This window comes from Neodiprion pinetum, chromosome 4 (assembly GCF_021155775.2).
Source record: "Neodiprion pinetum isolate iyNeoPine1 chromosome 4, iyNeoPine1.2, whole genome shotgun sequence".
NCBI classification, from domain to species: domain Eukaryota; kingdom Metazoa; phylum Arthropoda; class Insecta; order Hymenoptera; family Diprionidae; genus Neodiprion; species Neodiprion pinetum.
This window is the reverse complement of record NC_060235.2, coordinates 30,802,443-30,815,329: the sequence shown is the minus strand read 5'-3', so window position 1 is coordinate 30,815,329 and position 12,887 is coordinate 30,802,443. Positions and strand designations below refer to the sequence as shown.

Sequence of the window (12,887 nt, the reverse complement as noted above, 5' to 3'; positions counted from 1 at the left end):
ATTTAGGATAGGATATTCAATTCGCCGCGCGACTAGATTTTTCCCCCTACAGAAAAAAGTGAAACCTAAGGAGCTTATCCGCTCCGAACTTTCGCACAAAAGTGTACCTTCACCTTGATGACAAAAAATTTATATTTCGATGTACAAATGGATCGGAAAATGGAGTTCCTAAAAAGATACACAACCTGTTTTCTCTATCTCGGTAGTTTATCGGGCTTGCAGGTTTCAGTTCAGTATTCGGCGTTGAGTACGCAAGCATATCTTAGTCACTTGGTTCTAAATTCGAAACGAGAAATAATTCATCATTTAATTTTCAACCACATGAATTATCTGCGTGTATAAGAAATTCGATATCCAACGCAAGTTCGGAATGTTTAAATCGCTGTTCCTGCTCGGTGTCATTGCTAACGAAATATATCTTTTAAACTGTAAAAGGATCTCACTGCCACCAGATAGTAAAAAATGTCTGTCGGAAAATATCACGCGGATTTGGAAAACCATAGAACCAAAAGATACTACAATAATTTTGCACGATTCCATGGACAGAGAGACCAACTTTGAATTGTATCACGACCTGGCTTCAAAGGGTCCGATTGAATCGCTGACATTCGATCGTCTGGATGATTGTGCTACAGCCCCTGAAATGAGAATATCAGTGAAAATGTTCGTGCTGTACATTCATATATCAGAAAAATGTCCAACTGTAGATGAAACCAAAATCACACTGAAAAAATTGCAAGTACAGTGCTGGTGGTATCAACGTGTTCACCTGATGTACTTGATAGGAACATCGGCTGCTTGCAGCGACGTGAAATTTATTTATCAACAATTTTGGGACAGTCTAACTTTCAGAATTTCAATTGTAACGTACGATGTCGGAGAAAAATGCAGCTTGATACTTCATGCGTGCAATCCATTCACCAGCCTTTGCGAAAAGATACGAGACCCCAGCTTAGCGAGGCCTTTCGTTGACCATGTTGAAGACATGCAGGGATTTCCACTGCGTCAATCGGCGGTCAGTCGTCCACCCAGATCTGTTGTTCTTCGCGACAACGGGACCGGAATGCCAATAGTGATGAAGGGATCTGACTTTGAGGTAATCAAATTGCTAACGTCGAAGTTGAATGCTACTCAGCGACTGATTCCGCGTTTTAACGAACGGTGGGGTCCGTTCAACGCCAGCAACGTCGATGGACTGGCTTTGGATTTTATGGAAAGAAGAACTGACATACTAGCAAATTCTATGTTCATAGTACGTTACAAGTATCTGAGTATTTACGCAGAGTATAGTGTTTTCCATACAATCGGCCGTGCATTTGCTTTGGTGCCGATAGAATACGATTTATTAATTAATCAATTCCGTGGTTCGTTTTCATCGCTGGCCATCGGCGGTTCCCTCGTCGGAATTGTCTATCTAGCCTCACTAGTGCTTCGTTTCCAATCCGAGATGCCCACGCTGCTCCAGCTCTACTCAATTATCGTTGGTGGAGGTATGTCACGTTATCCGAGCCGTTGGCCACCACGAGTGCTTTTGACATTTTGGATGATTTTGGCTGTATTCGTTTCCATCATGCTTCAGAGCCGCCTCATCGACGAGCTGACGGTCGGCTTGAAACCGACCAGGATTCGCACCTTTGCTGAACTGGATAAAAGCGGCCGTATACCTGTGGTTGAAGCGAACGACTACGCGTTCCTGATCGCCACTGGTGTTGGGGATGACGAAAAATTCAAACGAATACTAAATCGAAGCATAATCCAGGACAACTGCTTGACACTCATGCTCGAGCCAGCAAAAAAGAACATAACTTGCTTTTTGGAGGAAGTCGCCGCGCAAGTGTTTATAGAAAAAACAATGCAGAGTGGCAAACCCACCTTCGCTATCACTGACGAATACGTCTTTAAGCAGTACAGAGCGTTTGCCGTTCCACGCGGCTCGCCATATTTGCCATCCATCAACAAACTTCTATCCCGAATGTACGAAGCTGGGATTACAACCAAGTTGATCAAAAATCAAGACATCATACAAACAAAAACCTCAGGACAGTCGAAGGATACCGATGACACTGACCAGTCTGTTCTATCTCGGAACGGCCTGCAGCGAACGATGTCAATTTTCATATGCGGTTGCTGTCTGTCAACTATTACGTTCTTTCTTGAACTCGTCGTACATTGCGTTTACAAATAATCGAATTCATTTTCATCAATCATTCCGAGATATAACCGAGTGTGATTTAAAGTTTTCGTATCTACTTGGATTCGTGTGGAAGCCAGTATCTTCACGTCATAGGTGAGCGATCCCCTGCGCTAGATAACGTAAAAATAAAACTAAGCCGTCGTGCTGAAAAAATGAGTGGGTCTCGCGAGGCCAATGTAGCATACACTAAATCGCTGAACTTTTCCAATTTTCTCCTCGATTTGCAGATTTTCCATCAACGCTCCATGCTTCTTACCCTCCGTTTTAACCCCGTGTGTACATTCGCGTGGCGAAGTAACTTTAACTAATTGTGTGTGATTTATGTAGATGAATCATGTTGATGTATCGTTCTCCAGAATAAATGCTTTGGTGAGAATTATGGCCACGACTACTTGGTTACAGATCGTCCGATTGAAGGAATGTCATTTCGTAATCTGTAAGCATGCAATTTGCTAAAATACACTGGTCTTGCCAGGTTATAAGCTTAATTAATCAATTGCAGGGAAAATCAGCGAAAACTGACCCCAATTTTTTTACCCCAAGTAAATCAGTCTTACGAGGGTTTTAGGACTGTGGCCAATTGGCCGCATCGAATCACGACGACGAAGCTACAACATCGATCGGCTCTTTACAGGAAGTGAGCTACCCAACGGAGGCTCGCTGGAGGTTAACGCAAATCTAAGCCAGGCCGGTACTTTAAGCCTTAGTTACTTCTCCCGCCCGCTAAACAATGAGGGTGCTAATGGGATTCCGTCATCTGAAGGGAATCCCCCTTTTATCCAGGAGCTGGGAGCCGGGATGACCGGACACCAATTGCCACAAGGTCAGTGAAGCAAGCTCAATTGCTCTGTTGATTATCGTTGGAACGAAAAGAATCTGCTTGTTCGGAAGTAATGTACCGCTGTTTTCGTTTTCCATTTCCAAGAACAATTCAAATGAAACATCATTTACAGCTGTATTATATACGTCTTGTAACGCTTAACACGCGTCTCTCTACTACATTCTGATAAACTTTCTATCCACCGTACTTCAGCTGTTACTTGTCGGTTGACAAAACGCGTCCGTAAATCTTCGTTACGAAATTAACCCGTCAGGATGATGACACCTGGTACAATGCTGCACCGAGCAAAGTGCAACTCAGGGATTTGCAGCTAATTTGAACTCGACTAACGTCACCGCAGAGGTTATGTAAAGAACACGCTAATCGTTGCCCTGCAACCACCGCATCGGTATTGAGACTCGAACGATTGCTGATCAAGCGCTGCAACGATTTATCCTGCATATTCTAGGGTATCGCGCAGTTTCGCAAAATATCGCGCATCGCGCGTAGCCTGCTTTCTTCAGCTATCTGCCAAATCGTCTTCTTAATGGTAGATATTTCGACGGTACAACAATTCGTAGAGGAAGTACGAAATACATCGTTGAGATGATAAATATATACACGAATCTCTTTTTCAAAAGTATGAAAACTTCCTCGCAATGGGCAACATTATCGTGCACGGGTATATTGCTATCTCAAATAACACTTACAGTTCAGTAACGGATATGTTTACGGAAAAGTCTGAAATGTTAACTTTTCAATGCCTCTGATAATATTAAGTCGGCGTTGAATAATGCGTGACGTAAAATTCCCCGGCAGTAATAGCGCAACGACTGAGAAGTCTGCGAGGCTAGTAGCGCGCACCATTGGATTTAAAATACCGTTCAACCTACCGGTCTGACCCCACCGGTGAAAATATAGAGAAAGTCAAAAAAAAAAAAAGAAGGCAAAGCAACCGTACGAGGGGCACACCGACGCACCCAATAACGCCCAGACGGCGATCGACGTGCGTTAAAATCCCCCTCCAGTGACTTATGCGATCGAATTCCACTCGATATAACGCACGCATGTCGCCAAACCCTTAAAGCACCCCTGCATCGACTTACATGATGTACACGAAGCGGGAATCACCCTGGAGGCAATCTTAAAAAGTATGCCATTAAGCGATGGCCAGGCTCTTGCAGGGGGGGTGCCTTTATGAGATTTTATTTAAACGCGGCGAAGCGACGTACGTGCGGCTTTGCCAACTTGGTACCGCTTTTTCAGAATGACAAATGGCAGGGTTATATTTGATATTGTTTCGTTCCACTATAGCTGCAGTTGCACAGGCTCTGCGGGTCATCCCCTCGGCGAAACCCGCGCTATTTTCATTCGCCATGAAATTTAGCCGCCCGATATAAATCGTCCGTACACGGAATATATCCTGGGTCGTAATCCACGGCACTGAATCTCATCCCACCAAGCCATACATAGAAGTTTGTCAGATTGACCCTTTTTCTATACTCTTCGAGCAAACACAACTCGTAAACTTTCAATTTCTACAAACAAAAACGAAATGAAACGAAAAATAATTATTCTACCCTTCTCAGACGTTATAAGAATTGCTGTACAAATAACGAACGAGTGAATGAATCAGCCTGTCTCAAGTAGGTATTCAATGAAATAAACGAAAGTCCGCAAAAAAACTCACGGCGTCTACGCCGACACATCGTCTGTTACTGCAAATTCGTCCCATCGTGTTTTATCACTTTTAAGAGTTAACTGTTGGAAGCGAGGTCAATTGTCTGAAAATTCACCTTGCCCTCCTTCTCCTTCTTCCACCCTCTCGTGGCTCGTCATGAAATTGGCGGACGGTGCTGAGCTCGAAGGGTGAGAAACGGGTGGAGGAAAAAGGAAAAATTGCATACAACCATCGCGTGTTGGGATGCAGGGGCGTGTTGTAATTTGTTCGCGTTAGACCGGGTGGAAGACTGCGGCTCTGCGGAACTAGGGCAGGCCAACGGTTTTAATGAAAAACTGCGCCCTTTCAATGAGCGTGAACTCGTATGCGCGCGCCGAAAAGCTAGGGTATTATTGGCGCGGTCGTTTGCTGAAACATTTTCGCGCTGTACTCAATAATTAGAATCCCGTGGGGCGGACGAATACACGCAAAGCATGCTGGTTAACCCGCTGCATGATTGTTGATTTTTTTAGTCAGTTAGAAAAATAGAAGCGAGAAGCTGTACTAAAAGAGCAGAGTCGTGATTTATCATGCAAAGCTTTGCTGTATGAGCAATACGACGTTGACGTAAATTCGAAAATCGATGTTTACATAACGTCAAATCGGGGCTGAAGTAAGCAGATACATAATAAATATACCTGATGATAAAATGGATCATTTAACGTACGGACAGTGGCCAAAGTAGGAATAACAATTCGCCTGATCAAAATTGTGCATCAGTTTTTCCAATCACGTATCATTCCGAGGCAATCAAAAACAAACGCAGTTTTCAAAAGCTCATTTAGATGATTTCAAATCCGTGTCACGAGCGTTCTAATTTTTTTCTAGACTAGAATTTCGATCTGAGAATCGTTTAAAGACGTAGACGGGCTAGGATAATCCCTCCTTTTGGTAAAATTACCATGAAATATTTCAGCGGCCTTGCCTACCCGTCAAATATTGACTATCTTAAGCATCGTCTTAGTTTTTGCAACGCGATAAAAGCTCCGTGCCGTTCATTTAGCATTTTTTACAGTCAGTTTATAGACATTTTCGTGGGAATGCGTTAATACAGGGGATTACTAAATCTGCTATACTCATTCTTTCTGAACACACCCTAGTATAATTGATTGCATGGATTTTGTAAATCGGTGCAGACCGAACCTTTCGTCTAGACAAAATTCTTTGAAGGCAATTCTCGTGATAAGTTGCTTGTAAGGTATTGTTAAGTATTATCAGTAATAAGTACGTATTTAGAGCAACACAAACCCAATGGAAGCTTATCCTCGTACAGTCCGAGGAAATATAAATAGTAAATCAATGTAATAATGACGATAAAAATCAATATTCTCTCGCGTGTTTCATTGCTCTGAATCGATTTGCAACCCGAATTTCGAGTGCCTGATTAGCGATTGGTTTTCACAACTACCCGTAAACTGTTAAATTCCCTTTAATATTTCATTTGTGAAAATGAGTTGTTTCTTAACCAGTAAAGAAAATTTATGGTACTTTCACCACTTCCCCTTGCGTAGAAAATCCTAGATTTGTTACCGAAAGCTGCTTGAAATCGCGAGCACGTCCGCAGGAGACTCAGTATACGTCTCAGATAGTTCATTATATTTAATAACATTTCGAATTTCGGCTTCCAATCTAATATCAAGGCATTCCGCTGAACATAGTTTGCTAGAGATCTGTAGAGGTCGTAGCTGTTTAATATCCTACAGGAAGAAGGGGAGCAGGAAGGATAGCCGGTAGAGGTAAAAAGAAGCAAATTCACATTCATACGAAATAGCATTTGCGTCTTGGATGCATATTTAAGAGAGTATTAGATGCACTCTCTCGGCTCTAGCCTGTCTTTATAGCTTTGGCGTATGTGAAGACGCCGGCGTTGCTTAAGGATACTCCAGCATCTCTTCGCCCGCCGTCCCGTCAGGTGAGTGATACTAAAAGTTTCAAAACTATGAACCATTTAAATAATGTCGACGAAATCCGCTGTTAGCCGTGCACCTCGACAGTGAATGAGAACCAAAGTGTATCAGCGGTAACAAGTCTTCATCAGATTCATCTCCGGCCATCTTACTCTTAATTGACAAAAATTTTTTAGTCCACGACCTGCACCGGCAGAAGGATCGAAAACATCGGACGTTCAAGAACTGCGAAAATCCACTAAATCCGCACAATATCGTGAACATCGTCAAAGCTATGAGCCTTTGATGGCACAGGAATTAGAAAAAAAAAAAAAAAACTCTGCCGTTTCAGCGAGAGTTCATAAATATTTAAACGAATATCGGGCAATACTCGGGGAATATTCTCGTTCTGTAAAATGGCGCAAGGCGAGTGATTCTGGTGTTTTCTCGGATACCAAGACCGTTAATCCCGGTTAAAAAGTAATCGTGAACTGATTTTCAACCGGTGGTCAAACCACTTTTCTCGCAGAAAGTGTCCGTCGCTTTTTTTTCGCGCTTGAACGAATATGGGCATTCAGGTACGGACTGATTCGATTCCGCATTCAATGTCGCGACAGTGAACGACTTGGAGAACAGCGAACTCTCTCAGCCCGTTGAAAATTAATTAACGTTACGCCAAGAGGCGGAATTGCAACCTGCCACGTGCGGCACGATGAACAACGTGAGAAACCACCTCCCCCGTTTCGCCAGTAACAACAACAAGCGGCGTTTCATGAAATAGTTGAAAGCACCACACCTTGGCGTGTCATAATGTACTGTGTTTCAACGGATTGTGTATAATTTTCGGTTCGTGAGCAGCTTAACCTGCAGAAAATATATACGGAGGCAAAATAATTTCTACAATTATTACATTTCCGAATTTCAAATAAGTACCTTTTCGGCGGTGGCTAAATTTTTAATCGCGAATTTCACCTTCTGGCTGTATGGGATTCATACGTGCGTGATAAAATTTGGTGTCATCGACAGATTCGCACGCTTCATATGCAGCGTAAATTGGGTATAATTTTCGTACAAAATTCAATTAACCTTTAATTGCTATCGCGACCGCGTTTATTTGTTATTCATTTGTAGAATCGATAATTGATCATCTGCCTGTAGAATATTTTTTCAATCGAATATTGTAACAAGTGCCGTAATATTTAGTTTGTTTAAATTGTTCGATAATTATTTTACTCTTTCAAATATTAGTAAAATTTCAATTCTCACATCACATTTGAATCATGACATGACGATTGATTGATTTAAACTCTTTTTTTCTGTTGTTTCTACAATTCGAAAAAAAACATACAAATAACAGCTGGTACAGCGTACCTACCTGCGTTTACCCTCATGTCAATCGTAAAACAATTTGCGTAAGCAATCGGAGATTCGGATTTGTCCGACGTTCCTACAAATCAACTCTGCACGTGTATACTCCGTTTAAACGATATAACCGCTGACTCGAAAAGGAATCAATTCGCGAGTGTAAACGGCCGCAAATAACGGTTCTGTCAGGTTCACGTTCAATCCAGAACATCCATTAACGCTGGAGGCTCTCCCGTGTAATTAAATAACATTACTGTCGAGAAAGGAAGTTATAACGGTGCTTGACAGTCCATCCTGTAATTCTACAATGAAATAGTCTCAGTTTAAGTAGATCAGTAAACCTTGTCGCCGTACGTTTAGTACCGAGAATCCGAGAGTTATCAGATCTTATACATCGAAATGATGTGACACAGAAAATCCAATGCAATCGACAGAAGAACGAAAGTGTTTCACCTTCACGTTAACAAATAATTTATTTCACGCAACTCAAACAGCAACATCCGATTCCTTATCGTAATCAACTACTTACAGATCAATCCATTCAATCGCAATCCGCGACGATAAATTCATTCAAACTTTTGGAAATAAGAAATTCGTGACAGACAAGCGGATGGCAAATACAAAATGAGAACATGATCCCAGCTCGTTTCGCAAGCTCGGTAAAAATTGGGAAGATACATCAATCATTCGACCGGAACGAGATACTTTTAAATAGACGACATTGGTAACTCCAAATTCTGCACTCGGAAGCGTACCGAAAGGAAAGAAACCGCTGCGAGACTACTTTTCTAACGGGGTCTGTCTACACAATTGCTCTATACGCTCGTCCCACCAGTTTAAATCGACGGATCTGGATCTGGTCTTGGATAAGGTGAACTATAACGTATTGACTAGATAAGAGAGCGACAAACGTGTCTGCGGATCACTTCCGCATCCGCATTTCTTGATACTCCCTATAGAAACGAAGCGGCGCGTTCTCCTTCAGGATCGCGGTTGAGCGAACGCGTTAACAACGCAACTCATTCACAGCCTCTTGGCCGAGTTTGTTGACGCGTAGCGCGTCGTGTTTCTTAATACTCTGCCATGTTTCCTCATAGAATTTTCATACTTGTGTTTGTGATTTTTCGTGGACTGTGCGCCGAAGAAAACGGTAGGAATATTTTTCAGTAAATCAATCGCTCCAATTTTGATATTTTCCATGCATAAACAGTGATTCGGAAGCTGGTTATATCCTATGAAACACACGCTGTAGGTTCATCGTGTTTGACTTGATCATTTTTACCGGCGATAATTCACTCACAAATATTGCTGTGTTTTAAATAATCTGTGCGATCTTTTACTCGCGTCAAGTGATCTCTGCGACATAAAACGCGTACAAGTATAATTATATCCGCGAAACTATAAGACCGAGATAGGCAATAAAAACACAGTTGGAATTTTATGGTTATACGAAGGTCAAAGATTTACAGGATTGTAAATGTTGCTCTTGAAAATGTGGTCTCTGGACCGCCGGGAGAAAACTCGCCGAGCAATTTAACAAATTGCCTTTTTATCGCTCGAATGCCATGTCATTGAGGATCTTATTAAAAATTGAACTCACAGGTAACCCGTGCCAGTCTTAATGTTTAAACGTTTCGTTTCGGGTCTCGCTCTCAGAGAGTTAATCGATCGCTGAACTAACATTCAAGTAATCCAAGTTGCGCCCATTAACTTCATCCAAACTGTCGACAAGACTGATAACTTTTGCAGCTGTAACTCCAATCAACATTTTATACTTTATATTTTTTTTTTTGTTTCCTATTTCCCGCCCGGCAGCGTCGACTATGGTCTTCGAGCTCTCACTGCTGGCGGAAAGGCCGACGAGGATAGTCGGCGGGATGAACGCGAAGAAAGGTCTTCACCCGTGGCAGGTCTCCATCCACTGGGGCGACCCGATTCGGGGGTTGGAGCAACGCCACGTGTGCGGAGGCAGCCTTCTGACGGCGGGATGGGTGCTCACAGCCGCGCACTGCAAGACCCTGTCCCCTCGGCATCCCACGGGACGGTTTCTTGTCCTCGCCGGAAAGTATAAGCTCGGAACAACCGAGGAAACGGAGCAGAGCTGCCTCGTCACGAGGAGCTTCATTTATCCAGGTTACTCGGGGTAAAAAGATGTGACGAGAGCCATACGCGTTGAAAAACTCCCGCCCACTTCCAAGGTGAGAACTTGAGAAGAGTCACTCCACCGCGTTGTTCGGTTTCAGCACCGTCGCGCCGTACGACATCGCGCTTATGAAACTGGAAAAACCCTTCGAGCTGAACCCCTTCGTCGCAACGGTGAGCCTTCCCTATCCGGAGTCCATTCCTCGGGGTAACGCGATGCTGACGGGATGGGGCAGCATCGGTCGCGGCAGAGACCTAAACAAACCGACGACTCTGCAGGAGGCTGTTCTCCCCATTCTAAACTACGAGATTTGCAAACGCGCCTTGGACAAGGCTCTGCGTCACGAGGGTCGAAACCCTTTACATCCCACAAACATCTGCACCGGTCCTCTCGACGGTACAAAGTCCGCTTGTAAGGTTAGTATTTCACCAATACAAACGCTTAGAATGAAACTGTGTCAACACGCATGGCCTGGTTGAAACAAAGGCTTTTCACGTGCTTTCGCGGCAGATTAAACAAGCGACGGACCAAATTTTCAATCCGGTGATTGTTCTCTCTTCCAGGGAGACTCGGGAGGTCCTTTGGTGGTGGTCAACGCCTTCGGCCAAGCGGAGATCGTGGGCGTCGTATCCTGGGGACTCTTTCCTTGCGGAGGTCGGAACGCGCCTTCGGTCTACACGCGAGTGTCGGCTTACGTTCCATGGATTCACAAAATCATGCTAAACCATTAAACACCCCAGTAAATAATAAAATCTCTTTTGTTACCGAGCGGGGTTTCGAGTCTTATTTTCTTACGTACGAAACTAGTTACTGCCTCGTTATAAGTCGCGTAACCCAAGACGGATTTAAAGGCGAAGGCTTCCAAGTATCAAAAGTAAGAGTCGTACCGCGCAGACTTTCCTAATTCGGTCACTTGGCAAAAATTCGGTTCCCGTATCGAATTACTTTCGAGAACAAAAAAGGATAACGAGTATTACACTGCAGAAGCATCAGCTGTGCAATATTTTCTCCCCGTGCAATTCTTTGACAGTGGAGACTTTTTATTCCGCAACATCGCAGAGCGAGCGATGGCTGGACGTTAATTGGGATTAAATAGAGAGCCGTTGAGGGATGGGACGGTCGGGTGAGCTGTAAGCGGTTGGGGGTGGCAGCGGCTGGCCAGCTCTGTCTGGAAGGCAGGGTCGTGGCTCAAAGCACTGCTAATGAAGGGGTTAACGTACGGCGCAGCGCGTGATACATCATACCGTAACTAAACTTCACGTGGGTCAGTGCGTGTGGGCTACACAGCATGGTCGGTATCGACGTGAGGCCGTGTCGTTCATATAGCGGTTGCTTTACCACCGCAGGTAGGAAGACATAATTCCGCCGCATTAATCAGTTGATTACAAATTAGCCGAAGTAACGTGAGTACGCGGGTCAAAGGGTGGATAAAACCCAGCCGCACGTCATGCGGAAAGGAATACACACGTGTGTACAGCTGATTCAAGATGACGGAGAAGCGTTCGACGATCGATCCCCCTGGATCCCGTTTTCGGGTTCCGTTTTAATATATTGTTTACAAAATGAACTCGGGGATTAGGTCGAGCTGGAGGAGAATTCTTGCGTCCCGGTAAAGTTCTGATCCCGGCCACGCGATACTTACAACCCCGCGACGTCAGAGTATGTAGATTAATAAAAATCCTCCGACCACCCGGACTCTCGCTCATTTGTATTCTAATAACACGCGGGTTTATAGGATTATAGCAGGGCCACCATTTCCAATGCAAACACATTAAAGTGCCTTAACCTGCAGACAAGCGACTCGCGAGCCGGGGATGGGTGACCCTCGTCTTATTTGAATCTTATTTGACGGGCCTCGGCGCTGATAAATTCCATTCCACTAAGTAGCTGCTGTCGGGTGACGTGTCGCGTTCAGCTCAGTCCCTGGCTCTTTTCGGCATCCATCTAGCACTGGGAACGCATTGGGCGCGTGGCTGCAGTGGAACCTGGGAATCCCCCTTTCTTCATCCTGTGTCGCCCCTGAGCTCATACCGATGTTTCTCCCGTTTCTTCATCAAACCATCAAACGTTGCTTCGAGATATAATTTGAGAAAATAAGGATTTGCGCAATTGACTTCATAAGGAATCGGAAAAACATTATCCTATTTTCTTTCTTCACGCAATATTAAAACTATTTGTCGGCTATACTAGGAATCAGTCATTACTTGGCTGAAATTTTGTGATTTTAATTTAAAAAATTCTGCTACATCTACTTTCGTAACCAAAAAATTTATCGAAACAGTTGCAAGAAATGTTTTTCATTTACTGTCAGAACAGAAATTGTACAAGCCCGATAAAATGTTCATCAATCTCGTCATTAACGATACAAAGATGCGTCGAGATAATATTTTCGGAGATTTACAACACGTTTAAAAAAAAAAGAAATAAAATACATCGCATTTAGATTTGTTGGTCAAGTATAAGATGAATACATATCTCCAACTGAAATGTGCCGACCATGTTTTGAATTGATGAAAATCCAATAATAATAATAACCTGATAGCGATAATAACGAAACTGTTACAACGGCAAAACAGAATTTGAGTGTTAACAAAACATTTTATTCGTGAAGGCCGTGATGCAGGAAGTTCAGTTGAGCTAAAGTAGTGATTGAGTATAGTTATGGCGGTGCCCCTATAAAGTGATGGTATTAATCATGAAATAAAATTTTTGACCGAAGATAAACTCGTCTGATGTTGCCAGAAGACTTTTGGGCGATG

General features: G+C 43.5%; 2 protein-coding genes across 2 annotated transcripts; both read left to right on the top strand.

Moving 5' to 3' along the window:
- Positions 1-370: 370 nt before the first annotated feature.
- LOC138190872 (uncharacterized) lies at positions 371-2,185 on the top strand. Its single transcript, XM_069135411.1, has one exon. The coding sequence runs from the start codon at positions 371-373 to the stop codon at positions 2,183-2,185; it is 1,815 nt and encodes a 604-aa protein (XP_068991512.1).
- A 400-nt stretch (positions 2,186-2,585) lies between these two features.
- On the top strand, positions 2,586-10,859 carry LOC124216231 (venom peptide isomerase heavy chain). Its single transcript, XM_046620503.1, has 5 exons — positions 2,586-2,630; positions 2,738-3,017; positions 9,801-10,128; positions 10,229-10,544; positions 10,692-10,859. Exons 2-5 carry the CDS (start codon positions 2,993-2,995, stop codon positions 10,857-10,859), a joined length of 837 nt encoding a protein of 278 aa, XP_046476459.1. The 5' UTR covers positions 2,586-2,630; positions 2,738-2,992.
- The last annotated feature ends 2,028 nt before the right edge of the window (positions 10,860-12,887 follow it).

Bases quoted from the DNA above. Each gene is read 5' to 3' on its own strand.
- LOC138190872 (XM_069135411.1), top strand. From the start codon at position 371: ATGTTTAAATCGCTGTTCCTGCTCGGTGTCATTGCTAACGAAATATAT.
- LOC124216231 (XM_046620503.1), top strand. From the start codon at position 2,993: ATGACCGGACACCAATTGCCACAAG. The intron at 10,129-10,228 runs GTAAAAAGATGT...GTTCGGTTTCAG, and splicing joins ATTTATCCAGGTTACTCGGG to CACCGTCGCGCCGTACGACA. The intron at 10,545-10,691 runs GTTAGTATTTCA...TCTCTCTTCCAG, and splicing joins GTACAAAGTCCGCTTGTAAG to GGAGACTCGGGAGGTCCTTT.